Source organism: Sciurus carolinensis, chromosome 5 (genome assembly GCF_902686445.1).
Source record: "Sciurus carolinensis chromosome 5, mSciCar1.2, whole genome shotgun sequence".
NCBI classification, from domain to species: domain Eukaryota; kingdom Metazoa; phylum Chordata; class Mammalia; order Rodentia; family Sciuridae; genus Sciurus; species Sciurus carolinensis.
Genome location: NC_062217.1, coordinates 46149410 through 46168133, shown reverse-complemented (window position 1 = coordinate 46168133; position 18724 = coordinate 46149410). Strand labels below are relative to the sequence as shown.

Genomic DNA, 18724 nt, shown 5'->3' with positions numbered 1-18724 from the left:
TTTAGAGGTGGGGAAAATAGATGATGATAAGAATAGATTTTAAGAGTTTGGCCATTTGTTCAAAGTTACTGTGACCCAGATTTTCATCTCCTACATATCCCTCACTATGGAATAAAAGAAAAGGTTGAAACATGTGAGGTAGGAGGATTCTCCTTCTCTGCTAGTTTCTTGCTTTCCTGTTGTGGTTGGCTTTGACTAATCCTCTTCCTTCAGTCTGGAATGACCTTTCTGCTCTTGTCTGTGGCGCTTAATCCTATTCCTCTTTTTAAGTTCCCAGGCTCAGTCAGCAACTCTACAAATTCAGTTTTCATCCCTCTGGGTGGAAATAATCTCTCTCTCCCCTTTGAATTCCCGTAGCAATTATCTGCACCTCTCCTTTCAGTTCTAACACCTTGCTTCTTGTCTGAACCCATTTCATACTTAACCCTAGTGTACTATAGCTTCCTTGAGGCAGAAAAAGTGGGATTTGGGGTCTTTGTATCATCTGATGTGCCTCCATCTGAATGTATTTCTCCCCGTATAGAAAATAAATTTCAGGAAGTTATTCTCCCCTAGGAACAATGACAGACTGCGTTCTGTTCTAACTTCATGGAATTGTGAGACTGTCTTTCTCATTCAAGGGGTGAATTGTAAATCAAGTGCCTCTCTTGCCACAGGTTCCCACAAAGTGAGTCTGTCCTCTTGGTACCATGACCGGGGTTGGGCCAAGATCTCCAACATGACTTTGAGCAATGGAAAACTAATGGTTAACCAAGATGGCTTCTATTACTTGTATGCCAACATTTGCTTTCGACATCATGAAACCTCCGGAGACCTAGCAACAGAGTATCTTCAGTTGATGGTGTATGTCACTAAAACCAGCATCAAAATCCCGAGTTCTCACACCCTGATGAAAGGTGGCAGCACCAAATACTGGTCAGGGAATTCGGAATTCCATTTTTATTCCATAAATGTTGGAGGATTTTTTAAGCTACGGTCTGGTGAAGAAATAAGCATTGAAGTGTCCAACCCTTCCCTGCTGGATCCAGATCAAGATGCAACGTACTTTGGGGCTTTTAAAGTTCGAGATATAGATTGAGATCCATTTTGTGGAGCATTATCACATATTTCATAGATATTTGGAAACTTTTCTTAAATAAGCCAAGAAATATGTATATAGGTGTGTAAGACTACTAAGAGGCATGGCCCACAATGGCACAAACTCATTATCCATGCTCTCAACCCTGTAGACAGTATGCATATGTACAGCCAATGGGTGAGGTTGGACTTGTGGTGTGTTACACAATGGTTTTACAATTTTGTAATGAATTCCTAGAATTAAACCAGATTGTAGCAAGTATGGTTGCTCTTGGGAACAACTGCATTTGGGCTAGAAGAGGGGTGAGCTTTCTGGATCAAACTCACAATTTATGGGCCACTGTGCACCTCAAGTAGAGAGGGTATCATCTCATTGTAAACAGATGATCATCTGAAGGGTTAAGTTCTTTTGAATTGTTACATCATGCTGGAACCTGCAAACAATACTTTTTCTAGTGAGGAGAGAAAATATATGTATTTTTATATAATATCTAAAGTTATATTTCAGATGTAATGTTTTCTGTGCAAAGTATTGTAAATTATATTTGTGCTATAGTATTTGATTCAAAATATTTAAAAATAATGTCTCACTGTTGACATATTTAATGTTTTAAATGTACAGACATATTTAACTGGTGCACTTTGTAAATCCCTTGGGGAAAACTTGCAGCTAAGGGGGAAAAATACTGTTTTCTAATATCAAATGTAGTATATTTCTTCATTCTTTTTAACTTAATAGATTTTTCAGACTTGTCAAACCTGTGTAAAAAAATTAAAATGGATACCTTGAATAACAAGCGGGATGTTGGCTACCATGTGCCTTTCAAATTTAGAAGCTAATTGACTTTAGAAAGCTGACATTGCCAAAAAGGATACATAATAGGCTACTGAAATCTGTCAAGAGTATTTATATAATTATTGAACAGGTGTCTTTTTCTACAAGTGCTGCAAATTGTAAATTTTTTTTAAATAGGAAAGTTACTAGTGGTTTATCAGCAAAGAATAACCCAAGTTTTAAGTTAGTGGGAATTATTTTATACTGTACAATAAAAACATTGCCTTCGAATGTTAATTTTTTGGTACAAAAATAAATTTATATGAAACCTGCCTTGTGATTTTGTATTTCTCTTTTATGTCTGTCTTGCTCTGTGATCCTGTTCTCTCCAATATGATAATGTGGCTCCTATCTTTTTCTGAAGGTTACTGGGAGAAATGCAGATTTAATTAAAAACTAGGAACAGATTCAATTAAATTAATGAACCTTAGAATTTGAAAATTAATTTGCAAGGGATTTGTATGCAAGGATGTAACCAGATAGAAAACACTTCACTCAAAAAGGAAAAATTTATGTTATGTTTACATCAGGAGAAAAATACGGTGTTTTATACACATTCATAACGTCCTGGAAAAATAACTGTTTAACCAGAGGAACAGCTGAACATTTTCTACCTTAACACAGTAAAGAACGGTGACCTGGACACTTGTCCTCATGGAAATGTATGTGGGTGAGCTGTCTAAACCAGGGTGGCTACTTGTGTGAGAGAGAAAAGAGAAAAAGAGCTGCTGGGGAAGGTACAATGTTTCTTGATGGTTATGACAATAGAAGCTGAGAAGGTACAGCAGATACTGCAATATAGAGATTATAAGTTTTAAAAGGCAGAGCTATAATGGTGGGACTCAATCATTAGCCAAAATACTCCTATTACTTTAAGATTGTCAGTAAATCTGTAATAGATGGGTGCAAAAGATGTCTTCTGTGTTGCATATCTGGTTGCTGCTTCCTGGCTTCAGAAAAAATTAATTTTGATGAGCTGCAATCACAGTTTCTCTGCTTCCCATGGACAGAATTTTCTTATGACCTCATTAGCTAACTACCTCTTATATTCATTTGTCATTTCTAAAGGTGGATAATATCCATCCATTTATTTGTCTCATTTATTGACTACCAACTATATGCTAGGTACCAGGCACTGTGGACACCTTGGCACTCTCCTGACACCTGAATTTCCATTCCAGTGAGGTACCAGACTAGGAAGGCATAGTAAGCTACAGGGTGTGGGCTGCATGGAGGCTCTTGAATCCAATCTTGGGAATCGGAAGGTCTGAAAATAAAATCAGGTTGGATAGGAAGTGAGATGAAAAGCTTCAAAAGTGGACATGGAATATAAATTACTGTTGGGGGCTGTGCCATGTGGGCTGCGCTGTGATGGCGCCTGGCGGCCAGCCAGAGGTTGTTTTGATCACATCGGCAGTGAGGAGGTTGATTAAGCACACTCAGGTGTTTTACCATTGGCCGTATTCAATTAAGTCCATGCACACAACACGTGCACAGGTGTTCCTGAGTGCTCCTGCTTGGGCCTGCTCGTTTTAACCTTGTGGTGATAGGGCAGCTGGCTCCTCACCTGAACTCAACTGTCGTGGCCCCGCCCTCTGCCTCCTGGAGGGGATATAAGCAGCAAGCAAGAAGCAGCAGTAAGCAGAAGTGGCAGTAAGCAGCAGCTAGCAGTGAAAAGAAGAAGCTAGCAGAGAGAAGAAGCAGCTAGAAGAAGCAGCTAGCCCTCAGATAGATAGTACCTAGTTCACAGGATGCGGGATGCACCTCTAAGAAGAAGCAACAGAACTATAAGAAGAAATAGATCTCTGATAAGCGTAGCAAGCCGCTCTTTCTCTAAAAACTTCCTCTAAGCAAAGTCTCTCTTTCCGATAAGCAAAGTTTCTCTTCCTCTAACCTCTAAGCAAAGCATCTCTTCTTCTCAAAGTCTCTTTTCCTCTATAAATTAGTGAATATAGAAAAAGTAGTTTATTTCCAGTCCACCTCCAATAAATACCCACGCAGTTGTTGCCGCGGGCAGCGACAAATTACCATTTTTTTTTTTTGTACTTAGAGGCAACCAACTTGCAATCTCTCAAGGATGAGCTAAACTCAAGGTCTAGGAATAGAAAGCACCCAGGATATATGGAGCACCAGCCAAACAGGGAGTCAGCATGGCAGATGGTCTGCAATACTAAGAGAGCTGGAGAGTAGACCTTGAGAATTCAGCCAGAATCTATTGTGGATTTTATGTACATTATCACCATGGTAGGTCAGGGTTTTAGAGCTTTGGTGGAACAATGACTAATGAAATATTGGTGTGAATTAGCCTATGTCTGGAAGGAGTAGCTATAACAATTAGATATGGCAGAGGTATGGAAAAGACACGGCAGGCTCTGAGAAGTAAGATATAAAATGCAGGAAGAAATACCCTGCTTTTCCCACTCTTAAGCCACTCTCAAGCCACTCTCATTTCTGCTCTTTCTTTTCACTCATTCCTTTTTTCCATATTGCTCTTCTGTGTGTGTTTCAATCTTTTTCTTTCCCTCCTTATGCTTGGCTCTTGCCTGGAGGACCAATTAGTTTCTCTGGTGGCCTTTAGGGTATAAAGAGGCTGCTGCATTTGATTGAGATGGAACTAGATCAAGTCACCACTCAGCCACAGCTGAGTAAATGTGTTGAGTGGTGACAAAATCATGCCAGGAAACCAACGAATACTGGATGCAATGGTGAACTGAATTGTTGCTCATTTTAACTCTTCCATTTCAATCTTCATGTCAAATAAGGAAGAAAAAAAGCAGGCCAAATTCAAAGCCATCTGTCTTCTTGAAACAGTTTTTTATGACTGCACCAGACCCTGCACTGTTGCCTCTTTTCAAAACACTGTGTGCAGCAGTTTTGTGTAGTGTCCTTGCTTTCCCTCTTTCCTCCCTCTCCTTTTGTCTCCTTCATCTCCATGAAGCCATCTTGAAAAATATCCAGAGCAAATGACCATTTCCTCATTGACTCTGGTGGGAAGCTGAGCGTCTTGGACCTCGTCTTTTCTCTGTGTGTGTATTTTATTGTCTTGGTTTGGGATAGTGGCATCAGGTTATACTTGTATGTTGGGGGCACAGTTTTGACCTAACTTGCAAACCGACCATGCCTGTGGAGTCAGCAGAGGCAGGCCACATATGTCCTTACTTCCACTCCAGCTTTATTAATTGATTCTCAAGCTTCCTTGCAATGAAATTGAAATATGTTTCCCAGTAGCTGCATTTATAAATGCTAATTAGTTATTGATTCACATTATGATGATTTAGCCTTGTGTCACTTTTTATAATAAAATGTATACACAGTGAGTGTTGGGTTTTAGCTATAAAACAGAAAACTACCTTTTTGATTAATAAGATTTTTATGATACTTCTACTTCTCTATTTTGTAATTTTAAAATTCCATTTTTTAGTCATTACCCTCCCTTCTCCTTTTTTATGTTGGCACATTTTCTTTGCAGAAGATTGTTGCTATTGCATCTTGTGTTCTGGATATTTGTAGGAACAATATGATATTATTAGATATAGACAAAACCAGGAGTGCTGATGTCCAAGGACAGGGGAAGATAGATGCCCCAGCTTAAGCAAAGAGTGTGAGTTAGGTCTTATACATCTTTTTGTATGATTTAGACCTTTCCATGACTTGGATGATGCCCACCTACATTGGTAAGGGTGATTCAAATGCTAATTTCTTCTGGAAACACCTTTATAAGGCATGCTCAGAAATGATGTTTTACCAGCTATCTGGGCATCCCTTAGCTTGGTCAAGTTGACATAAAAGTAATCATCATACTGCACTGGGATACCTGGGTCAGTTATGAAGCAGCTTGTTCAAGTTTAGAAGGAACATATCCTAAACCCTAATAGATGAAAGGAGAAAAGTTCACATGCAACTTCATGAGAAACACAAATAATAAATAAGACTTACTGAAAATACCTAAATGAGGAATTGAATCTTGAAATGGGATAGGAATTTAGATGAGTTTATCCAAAGTTCAGGAAGACATCTAGAACAGCTGGGGTGAAAACACCCCAGAGAACACCAGATATGTACAAGGTACAGGTGCGGCACATTCAATTCCCCTATCTTCTACATCATCAACACATGTGACTCACAATCCAAAATGTGAGTCTCATCTAAGTTCAGGGTCAGATCAATAGTATAGGAGTGGTAGGGAGTGCTCATGGGAATGAGATAGGAGTGCAGCTTAGGTGTGAGGCTCAAGGTCTATTCAGGTCTGAAGGCCATTAATGTGGATTTGATTTTAGTATGTGAGCAACAGCTCAAAAACTGGGAGTCAGCTCTGGATGGAGACTGATAGGATCCTCAAAAATGAACCAGAACTTCAGGTGGCTGGGGATACAGGCCAACACACCAGGGAGCCCTGGGTGTAAGAAGAAACCTCAGGTGCTAATGATCCTTGACTGAATGGGCCAGAGAGGCAGATAGCCTCCCCTGTGGGGCAGATTCTGGAAGCTTCTTTGCAATTCTGTCCTTGAAACTGAAAAGCTTTTACACTCCATGTTAATTTGCTACGGGTGCCATAACAAATTACCACAAAATCGGTGGCTTGGAAAAACAGAAATACGTTCTCTCAGTTTTGGAGTCTGGAGTCAAGGCATTGGCAGGGTCATGCTTTCTCTGGAGGCTCTTGAGCAGAGTCCTTTGCCTCCTGCAGGCTCTAGTGGCTCTCGAAGTTCTTTGTAGCTGTGCCACTCCAATGTCTGCTTCTATCTTACCTGCCCTTCTTCACTTCTCCCTGTCCATTTTCTGCTTTTATTTCTTATAAATATTCTTGTCATTAAATTTAGGGTCCTCCTGATAATCCAGGATGATTTTTCAAGATTCTGAATTATATCTACAAAGACCTTTTTCTAAATGTTCACAGGTTCTGGGGTTCAGGACATGGAGATACCTTGCAGGGGGCGGTCTCCAGTTTGTGTACTATACTTTCCAAGAGATAACTGTCTAAGTCCTAACTGTTGTTGGGCCAGTCACCTTGCTATCCAACTTTTTGGGGCCATAGCTTCTGGGGAGGGGCAGAGAACCTACTAGGAAGAGTTGGAGATTGGGAAAACAATAAACAAGTAAAATTCAGAATGATGCAAACTCCTAGATCTGCAAATTTCTAAAAGTGTGAACACATGGAGACAATCCCAGAGTGAGCAGATAAACATGAGTATGTTGTTGTGTTAGGGAGGTGGGATTATGAATGTTTTCTGCTTTTCAAAATTTTCCTACTATTGCTACATTGCCATTGAATTCAATAATAAAGCACATTGAAACTGATCTTGTTAATGAAGAAAAGAGATTGCAGCTTTTGGAACTGAATGAATCTGAGCTCTGGGCAGTGGGCCTATGTGTTTTTGAAACAAAATGCCCTAGGGGCTTGGGAAAAGCACATCGGCTGAAGGAATGAGGCGCCAGCTTTTCAGAGTGGGAAGAAGTGACTTCTCCCTGTGAACTGCCTTTTGCTGTTCATAGCCTGTGCCTTAGATTGCAACCTACAGGAACCTGATTTAGTATCTAATATCTGCCACTCCCTCCTAACCCTTGACGTCTCACCATTCTTCCAGATTTTAGAAAACAAGACGAAGAAGCAATACAGTTTGAAAGGAGACTGTTTTCCAGCACTCCTTAAACAAAGCAAAGAGTGAAGGGCTATGGAAAATAATATTCCTACAAGACAACTCCCCAAGAAAAACGGAAAGACAGTGTGGCTCTGGAGGAGGGAGGGGAAATTAGCCAAACATTAAACCTCTCCTAGTACATCCTTTCCCAATAACAATGGGCCCTAAGGGGAAAAAGCAAACTTCCATCCTTTGCCAGGTCCATCCCTAGCATCTCCACCAAAAGCAAACATTTACCCCTTCCCGACTCCAGTGGACCTTGAAGGAAAGAGGCAAATATTGAAAATGCTGGGCCCTGGACTTTTCTCCTTCTCCACTGCAGATGAGTCCAGGAAGGAGAAAAGCAAATAGTGAAGCTCTAGGTAACAATGGATCCCAGAGGAAGGGAGATAAGCAGTGAACACTGAGTTGTGAACTTTTCCCAGTGATGAGGTTTCAACCTTTTTACAACTATCTTCCTGAGTTAAAATTTTAACCTGCAGAACTAGGTCCCTGACTGTGCAAACTGCACCAGTCTCCAGTGAAACTATAAAACCCAGACTCCTTCTGTAACCTGGAGGCCATCTCCATACCCAGAAAATGAGCCCTCCCATGCCTGATCAATTGACTTTGCTGAAGAATAAAAGAAAGCTTACTGATCTGAGTTTGCTTCCCATCTCCTGTCTCTGTCATTTGTGGGTCATGAGCTTACAAAGAGTCTCAGAGTTAATTTTTTAAAAATGACTTGACAACTTGTTTTCTGCCATCGACAAGAGAGTAAGCAGAGATAATTAATTGAAATGTCCCCTGAGCATGTAAACTGCTTAGGTAAAGATGGTATCCTTGTAGCATGGCTGTTTAACCAGGTATGTGTGTTTTTAATGGATTGTTGAAAGGAATTCAAAGTCAGATATATTTGTGTGCATGTGCGCGCGCGCGCGCACGCGTGTGTGTGTGTGTGTGTGTGTGTGTGCATGTACAGTATAATAACCTAAGATTTCCAATGAAAGCCTGAGATATTGTCCCTGAGAAGCCCAGACCTGCAGGTTGCTAATGTCTGTAGTGTATCTACTGGCCTGAGAAATGGTAAAGATTCGGGTCCAATAGGACTGCAAGAATTTGAATTTAATTTTTTTAAATTAGAAAAAGATGGTTAAAGGGAATGTATTAGTCAGGGTTTTCCAGAGAGACAGACTAATAGGATTTATCTATGTAACTGAGAAGGGATTTATTAAAGGAATTGGTTTATGCCTTTGTGGAAGCTGAGAAGGGCCAAGACCAGTAATTTGTAAACTGAAGACCCTGGGTTGCCAATAGTGTGGCTCAATCCAAGCCTGAAGACCTGAGAACCTGGGAGACTACTAGGTGAAGTCCTGCAGTCCAAAGGTTGAAGACCCTGGAGTTCTGATGTCTAAGGGCAGGAGAAAAAGAGTGTATCTTAGCTCCAATAGAGAGAGACAAGTCTGCCTTTCCTGTTTTTGTTCCATCTTAGAGTCTAGCCAATTGGACCATGCCCTCCCATATTGAGGGCGGATCCTCTCTGCTAAGTCCACTCAGACTCACCTAGGAAACATGCTCACAGACATACTCCAAGATAATGCCTTACCAGTTCTAGGTGGGTATTTCTTAATCCAGTCAAATTGACACCAAAAATTAACCATCACAGGGAAGGAAACAAACATGGTTTAGAAAACTAAATAGAAAAAACAATAAAAGAATAGAATAGAATTAAATAAATAAATAAAAGAAATGAGAAAAAAATAGAAAGTCTTTCTTATTTGTGACTTACAATAAAATCCTTTGGAATTCATTATCTGTTAGAATGTTATTAAATCAAGCAATTTTTCTGACATAATCTTAACTGGGGACTTAGGGAGGTTCCTTCCCTGGAAGGAAAGACTCATTCAATGTCCTGAGTCTACCAGCCTGTGGGTCCTGAAACACCTGGGGCAGACCAGCTTAATCTACTTTAAATAAGCATTTTAAAATATCTGTTCAAGATGTATTTAGGAGAGAAGAGAATGAAAGGGCAGAGAAAAATTTGCTGGTGGCAGAATTAAGCCTCCTATTGACTGTCATGAACAGTTCAGATTTAGTCCACACTTTCATATCAGTCAGTAAAAAGATTCCTGAAGTTCATCAGAATCCCTCTACATAGTTGAGTATCCCCCTTTCGTTTAGAGAAAATGCTCTGAGAGATCAAAATATGACTTCCCAAAATATGAGGGATTGTTGAGTTGAAAGTGGTAGTGAAGAAGATGGAAGAAAGCTTTTGCCTTGTCATTTCTCTGAAAATTTATTGTTTTTTTTTGTTGTAGTGGAAGATACTTTGTAAACTGGAATTCAGTCATCTTTTTGAGAGCTACTTGTTCTCAAATTGTCTCCCTTGTATATATAAAATAAACAAGTTAATGAACTTCTGTTTATTTTTCTCTTGTTAATCAGTTTTTAGTTGGACTCATTTCAACTAAAAACCTTTGGAGTTCATTGTTTCTCCTCTATGATTCCCTTCAGGAACCTGACCCCTATGGGTGCCCCTCAGGGCCAAAAATGAATTCCTTCCCGGCATACTGAGAAGTCCATCTATTTTCTCCATCTCCAGCTTCTTACATTTTGAGTGCCTGGGCCTGTCCCTTTGGACCACTCAATTTTGCCCTGTTAAAGGTAGCAATATTGTCATCTGTCTTAATAAGAATAATCAGAGGTCAGCAATAAAAAATGATGAAACCCAATTGAGGTCTTGATCAAATGCAGAAAACAAACGTGGAGGAAGAAAAATGGGAATGGAAGTGAACAGAAAATGGAGGTGAACCCAAATGGAAGTTGAGAAGAAGAATTAAAACTCTAAGGTGATGTCTTGTTGCTATTTTCAATGCCTGTTTTACATGATTGTGATCAATGATTTTGGTCCTGTTTTCAATGCCTGTTTAATGTAGACTTTGCTCCAAGTTCTACTCAGAACTGTAAGAGCTCCCAAGCTAGCAAACCAAAATGGGTTTTTCTGTTATCAGGCACCCTCCCGCGTGTGTGAGTTCTCGCTCTTCTCGCTTAAATAAATCCTACTGCGTTTACTCTTCCCTTCTGTGATTGTGGATTTTATTTTCCAAAATGTGTGAGACAAGAACCCAGAAGGAAGTTGACAAATCAGGGAATCTAGTCTCATCTCAAAATTTTGGTTTCATTTACACACATACACACACACATACACACGAAAACAAAACCCCCCAATTTCTCTTCTTATTACTGAAAAGGACTTATGTACTACATTACATTAAATTGTCAAAAATTATCAATAGTCTGTTAATGTATTTTCACTTGCCTGGATCAACAGTTAAGACATCTGGGCTTGTTTCTTTCCATTTTGGAGATCAGTGCTAGCATGTGTCTGTGGTTAAACATTGGGGTTTGGATAGTAGTAAGACATGCTACTCCTACACACTGAGCATTCCATTATGGTTCTTCTCAGACATAATCTCTCTGAGTTCTCACTATATTTCTATGCAGCAACTGTTATTATACCATTTCATAGACTCATAAAAGTTAAGTGACATCTGGAATGTGTGTGGAAGTGTGAATGTAAGACTATAAGGTTTTCTTCTGCAGTCCTGCTGTCACAGACAATATGATTGGTGTAGGTCTATCTGAAATGTCCTCCCACTTCTCACCTGGCCAGGTTCTCACCATAATGCTTGAGTTAGCTCCACCTCCTCCATGAATCCAGCAGTGATCCATTCCTTCTGAGAGTTCCTATTGTGTTTCTTGTGTTAATCGTAAGGCATGTCTTATCTCTACTCCCTGAGTCTTCCTCTTGCTTTCAAGAGAAGTAAGAACTACTTTAGTACTAGGAGAGTCTGTTCTCTGTACTTCTTTTGTGTTCCCAAAGGAGCTGAGTTCCAAATGAGAGGAATATAGTACAGACTCCTTGAATACAAGATTGGTGAATTCACCATTGTCAATCATGAGCAAACACAGCCCATCATTTGTTGTATGACACCTTGGAATTCTCATCCCAATTTCTTACTGGAGCTACATAAAATTGGGTGAGAGGTCAGGGAAAGGCTGGAGACCAGGGGGCCATTTTTGCATTGAGAATTTTCTCAGGTGTAGTACCTTACCCGTAATCTCATGACAGGGAAGTCATTTTTACGTTGGGAGATCAGAAATATAGTCCTATCTCTGCAATAATCATTTCATAACTTCATATAAAACACTAAATTATTCTGTAACTCCAATTCTTTTTTTTCCATAAAATTGAAATAATAATAGCCACATCACCTACTTTTTGAGTTGTGGAGAGTTCAAGTAAAATAATAAATGTGCACATATGTCATAAAGAACACCATGTACCAATGCTGTATTTGTTGTAGGAATTCTTCAAAAGTTCATCAAATTGAATTTAAAGACTAAGATTATTCCCTAATCTTAGATTCTTCAATGTCAAATCATTAAGATAAAATCAAACAAGAATACTGAATTCTGAACTAATTCAATAAAAGTCATAAATTATGAAGTACTTTCACTAAAAAAAAAAAAAAAAAAACCATGTAATGGGTAAAAAGTAGAAAAACAGAGCCCTCCTTGTGTACCTATCACCCAATTGTAACAGTTGTTAGCACATGACAAGTCAAGTTTAATTTCCACCCCTTTGCTCTACTTTCATGCAGGTACCTGTTGGATGTTTTAAAAAAACCAAATTCAAGACATTGTAATTTTAGCTATAAAACATTAGTATGTATTATTAAAAGATAAGGACTTTTAAAGAATTATTACTATTTGAGTATGTTGAACAATTAATAATTTCTTTGTTTTATCTAATGTCTAATCAGTATTTGAATCTCTCTGATAATCTCAGAATTATCTTTCTGGAGTTATTTCAATCTAAATACAAAAAAAATTTCACACATCCTATTTAATTGATAGCACCTACTAAATCTTTGCAACCTTGTCTTTTTTGGTTTTCTTTTTAGTTTTTAAAGAAACTAGGTTATTTTTAAAATTCCTGCCCCTCACCCCATGGTTACTGATTCCACTGACTACCTCCTGTAGCATCCGTTAATATGTTTCTCTGAATGCAAGTGTTTTAAAGGAAGAAACTTAGGGGTAATTAGACTAAAAAGGTTGGAGTTATTAAGACACATAAATAGTGCCTGAGAGGCAAAAGAAAAGGAAATACGGTTTTGTAACAGTAAATGAGATGATAACCTAGAATTATTTAGCTAGTCAACAAGCTTTATATTAGCACCTACTCTATTGCCATGGGGACCTCTGACTCCAAAAAGTTTAACAGTTAAAGTGAGATCTTAGAGAAAATCTTGTGATATTTTTATTATCGATTCTGCCATCTGCATATTTCTACCATCTCCCCATATCCACCTGCTCTATTCTACTTTCAACTTGACTATAATCATTCAGCTATAGCTTGATTCTTAGCAGACAACTCTAAAGATCTGTGACTAATCACTCAAGAAACTGTGATGCCACTTCTGCATTATATAATTGATAATACTTTTAAATTTTAATGTATTTCTTATGCCATATTTGATCTGAATGAAATTTTGTTTCTGATTAAACTAATCAAAGAACCGTGTGTGGTGTGTGTGTGTATGTGTGTGCGTGTGTGTGAGTGTTACTGGAATTTGAGCCCAGGGCCTTGAGCATGTTAGGCAAGCACTCTGCTACTGTGCTACATTCTCAACCTTAAAGAACTCTTAGTTTAAAAATATGTTAAGCACATTTAAATGTAGATTTTTATCTGTGGGTTTCTGGGAAGATTGTTGTGTGTGTTCTTTATGATTTTTTTCTTCTTCTTTTTTTTAAGACTGGAAGTGTTAATAGGATTAATAGAAGATAGCTGTATTCTCATCTGCTTCTATATTCAGTCCATTTTATTATATTTGAGTCAAGTATATGAAGAAAATTCAGCCTCACACACCTACGTAGTTTTAAAAGGGAGGGATATTTTAATACAATTGGGAATATTCTCTGAATCTACACCAGTCTAGGTTTTTTAATGTTATCTATATATATATATAATCCTAAAATTAGGTTGATAAACATTTTGTGCTTTGTTATATTAAATCCATCTGCATATTTCACACATACACACACAAGACTACACTATAATGGGGATTGAAGAGTGCCTCTGTTTGTGAAGCTGGTCAGACTATTACAGAGCTGAGGCCTTCCAGGAAACAGAGGCAGCCCGAAGACCACCTTCAAACCCCAGTTCCTCCAATCAAGTCAGAAAGATTTCAGACATATTGCTCGAAGTAATAGGAATGAATTTATCGAAGGGATAGGAAAAGGGAAAGGGTACACTCTGAAGGAAGAGAGCAGTTCTTCTCAGAGAAGAGAGAAACAATGTACCTCTTTCACACTCCAGTTTTATTGGGGATCCCAGGGAAGTTTCCAGAGAGTACTACCCAGGTTCATCTCTTGACTTTTGACTGACAGCAAGATGACTGGCTTTCAGGTCCCCACTGCCATGACAACTCTGGTTCATCTTGACCCATACTGACAGGTTCTAATTGCATTCTTAATCATTTTTACAGGTTTTATGATTAGGAGGAATTATTCTTATCTTCTGGAATCTGGTCTATGAAAAGGGTCACAAAAATTTCTCCCTTCAAAGTAACTTGGGTTCCTCTCGTCAATGTTACTTCCTGCCTGCATTTCCTTGCAGATAACAGGTAGTTTGCTGAGGAATGTGACATATCCTAGCCACTGAGGCCAGGCAGGGCTTCAGGTAAATTGCTTCTTGGCAAAGAAAGCATGTGAGAGTCAGCACAGTGGGCCCATTTTACAGAATTATTCTCTAACCTTATGTTCCCACCATTCACATCTCTTTGTCCTCTAACAAGACAAGCAATACTGTGTGACTTGATGGACCTCTGGCAGCTTTCCTGAGCTGCTTTCCCACACCTTCTCATTCCTTATCATTGTCCCCATCCTCCAAGAGCCAGCAATCATTTCTGAGGATTTGGTGCCACTTTCTAGATCAGCAATCATTTCCAAGGAAGACTTAGAGAGTCAGAGTGGTCAATTCTTGCTCTGACCTCTCCAATGACTCACATATTCACATTAAAATGTTGTACAAACAATATACAATCACAAATAGGAGGAATCAGTTCAAGAGATTTATTGATAGTATGGTGACAATAGTTAATGGCTAAAAATTGTATTCTGGAAAAATGCTAAGAGAGTAGATGGTAAGTTTTGTCACCACACACAAAATGATGAGAGTTGATGCATTTGTTAATTAGCTAAATTTAACCACCCACAGTGAACCTATATTTCAAAACATCGTGATGTACATGACAAATGCATGCAATTTTGCCAGTTAATTAAAAAACTATAAGATAAAATAAATTCTACTTTGATTTGGCATTTCAAATGGTTTTTCTCCTGTTGAACTCTGGATTCACCTCCTTGAGAATTAGTTTATCTCTTTCATCTTTTCCTTTTCTAAAATAGAAGAGAAGGGGGCAGGTGGAAGGGAAGTACTCATATATCACAGTTGCAATGTATCACCTTCTTCCTCCTGCAGGCAAAGTGAAAATGTCCTCCGAGCATCAATGAATTAGTCTCAGAGCCAAATTCATCCTTTCCCTCTCTGCTGAGCTTGTCTATACTTTGTTCTCTGCCTGATGGAGCAGACTGGTGTATGGGGAGCCTCATGGTGAAAGTGAGAAGAGTCCAAGAAGATGGGAGCCTATATAATCCTTCATTCTCATAAAAAGAAACCTTTAAAGACAATCCCTATTCTTTATGTTTTGCTATAATTCTTCCAGCATGGAGTGTTGAAAGTTTGGTAAGGACTCAATAAATACTGAACAAATTTTTTAACTTTTTTTTTTTGAAAGAAAAGACTTCAAGAGACTCTCCCAATGATATGTGCACTATGGTAGAAAGAAAATTCCCCAGTTAAAGAAATGATTCACTATGGAGTAGCATTTCACACAGCAAGGATTGGTTAGAGAAGATAGATAGGGTGTGTGTATGTGGGTGGGTGGGTGTCCACAGGTATTTGGAAGGTATAGCTTAATTTGATTTTATTTGTAAGTAATAGACAAACCCAACTCATCGTGACTTCAACCATGAGAAAATTAGTAAATTGGTTTCCTCATATAATAAAAAGCCCAGCAGAAACTGTAGTTACTGGTAAAGTGTGTCAGGGCTCCTGAGCTAAATCTTTGTCTCTGCTCTGTTTTTATTTATATGTTGGCTTTACCTTCATGATGGTAACAAAATGATCCCAGCAGTTTCATCCATCCTAACCAGATATGATGATGTTCCGAGGAAGAAAGGGACCATCCCTTCACAGTCTTTTCTAAGGAGCAAGGAAACCCCACCCTAAGGTATCACATAGTCACCTTCCAGGGATTGGCCATGGTTCAGATCAATGGTCCATTCTAAAATTCCAAGTAATACAAGGTCTCAAACTTCTGAGAGTTCAAGATATAGGACAAGATGCAACATCTTAAATTCCCTATTTCTAGGAAAATGTCCCAATATTGGTGACCAATTTGGATTTCAGAGGTGTCATATTCCACATTTGGATATCCTTAAATCCTTTTACCAAACCACTTGGAAGACTGATAGCACTGAGTAAGGACTATATATTTAAAATTTCTCCAGCAGACCTAGGCTGCAGACACCTACCTGTCCATCAAAAGTGTGTGCTTCTTCTTTTTGGGAAGTGGTTGCCTTGCCAGGGATTCCATTTTCTAAGGCCCATGTCATGGAGCCACATGACAAGTTCTCACCAGCAGAAGTAAAATGTTACCACGAACCAATCCAAGAGGGTTAATAAACAATCTTTCCTCTCTATGCAGACTGGAAGTTGCAGACTTTAATGGTCTAAGGAATACCTGGCAAATAAGATAGGAGGAGCCTAGAACTCCCAGTCTTCATGTAGAGGAAACATGAAGTTCTTTGTCAGTGGACACCTGCTAAATAAGTGAGAAATAAACTTCTATTGTGTTAAGCCACTGATAATATTACTCAGCTTTAAAAAAGAATGAAATTGTGGCAATTGCTGGTAAATGGTTAGAGTTAAAGAACATCATGCTAAGTGAAATAAGCCAAACCCAAAACACTGAAGGCTGAATGTTTTCTCTGATATGTGGAAACTAATTCACAATAAGCAGAGGGGATAGGGAAGAGTAGATCTATTTTATATTAAGTAGAGGGGAGTGAATGGAGGGGAAAGGGTATGGAGGTAAGAAGAATGGCAGAATGAAACAGACATTATTACCTCATGTACCCGTATGACTGCATGACTGATGTGATTCTGTAATATGTATAATCAGAAGAATGGGAGATTATACTCTATTTATGTATGATCTATCAAAATGTATAAATGCATTCTACTGTCATGTACAACTAATTAGAACAAATAAAATTTAAAAATAAAAATAATAATTTGGGAATTCTTTGTTATTGCAGCTAGTATTACCCTACTAACACACCATGTTTTAAAGCAAAAGCACCTAGGAGTTGAGCACTTCTTAAAGTTCTTTTCATGAACATTCCAAACATCTAATGTTACTTCTCAGTCCTAGGTTCTGCATACCTCAGTGTGTCTCCTTAGTCTAGTTCTTATATGTCAAACATCCCCCCTACACATACACTATAAGAAAACACCATCTCCCATCCTAGCACCATGCTTACAAGTGGCATATCTCCTTAACTTTGACACATGCCAGGCAGTCCTAAGTCTCTGGTCTTGCAAGTCGTTCAACCAAGTCTGGAGTTGTTGGTGGAGGCAGGAGTATGGGTAGAAAGCTCTTTGTATTCTGAGTTCTACAGAGGGGTCCAGAGTATGGAACACCTAGTCCAGTTCCCTTCAAGATCTCCTCATAGTGGGAGTTGCAGGCAGCCTCTGTCATCTACTAGTTTCTCAGTGAGTAACTATTAAATAACACACATGCGTGCACGCATGCATGCATATATACATACATATCAACCACACACCTTCCAAAGATAAACATAAGTTTTTAGGGTTTTGTTTTTTTTTTTTTTTTTGGTGCTGGGGATTGAACCCAGGGCCTTGTGCATGTAAGGCAAGCACTCTACCAACTGAGCTATCTCCCCAGTCCTAGTTATTAGGGACATACAGAATAAGTTCAATATGAAGAACAGAAACACATTATCAGCTGTCCAGATGACTAACTATACTCTCTCATCATAGAGTAAGTAACATTCTTGTCTTTAGAACAGTCAACGTATGTCTTGTTTTGCAGAACAGAGTTAACTCCTTTTCTTCTTGTCCCTCTTATTTCAAAGAGTTATTCTGGATCTGCTGTGAGCAACAAATTGGCTTATTGCTGATTTGAAATACTCAACAGTGACTTCCTTAGCTAATAAAAGAAACTGTGGAAGCTTTGACAAGCAGGAGAATGAATTCTCATGGGGGTAGCTTTCACTCCAGTGTGATTGGATGATTTGGGAATTGGAGTTCAGGGGATCTGGCTAGTTTTACTCGTCCAACAAGAGCTGCATGCCTTAAACTGACAGAGCAACTCTTCTGAGAACAGGCATCTCTTTTCCTCTTCTTACTTTCTTACTCAGTTCATAGGCAGGACTCATGTGAACCCATAGCTGTCCAAGTCCCTTTTGACAGTGGATTCCCATGATCTCCTTGCTCCTTTACCCTTTGCTTCTCATTTAGCACATGACGAGTTGACACCAGAACAAAGGTCTGGGTTGGAATGATAAACATTGTTGGCTATGCTCAGGAAACTTCCAACTCTCATGATGGAAATAGTCTTCCTGGTGCAGAAACCCATTTGTTGTATAGTGCTTCTTGTAGGAATTAGAGATGTGTTGCCATATTTCAAAAATGCCACAACCTTGTCAGCCTTGAAACTTTGACTCTGGATTGAAATTTCCATCCAGAGGAAAGCAGCGAGAGAGGCCTCTGCAGGGCATCTGTGGGCCCCCATCCTGAGCCAAGAGGCTTTGTGGCAATTTAGTCCTGTATTTATTCAACATCTATTAGGGTCAAACAGACAGTGGAGGAAAAAAGATGAACCAAAGAATTCCTGACTTCTAGCAATGTTGAAGAGGAGACTAAATTTCGACATAGGGTAATATAAAAATATGCTTTTGAGGCTTTGGGCATATAGAAGAGAGGCATGGTATCCATCCCAGGAAGTTTGGAGAGGACGTCAAGGAGATGACAGCTGAAGTA

At 39.0% G+C, this 18724-nt stretch overlaps 1 protein-coding gene across 1 annotated transcript in view; it reads left to right on the top strand.

Annotated features, from left to right (window-relative positions):
* The window catches only part of Tnfsf11 (TNF superfamily member 11), a 33832-nt gene extending 31693 nt beyond the window's left edge, over nucleotides 1-2139 (top strand). The window contains exon 5 of the mRNA XM_047553999.1: nucleotides 657-2139. Within this exon, the coding sequence (XP_047409955.1) occupies nucleotides 657-1078 (422 nt within the window). The 3' untranslated portion in view covers nucleotides 1079-2139. The remainder of the gene's footprint in view (nucleotides 1-656) is intronic.
* The last annotated feature ends 16585 nt before the right edge of the window (nucleotides 2140-18724 follow it).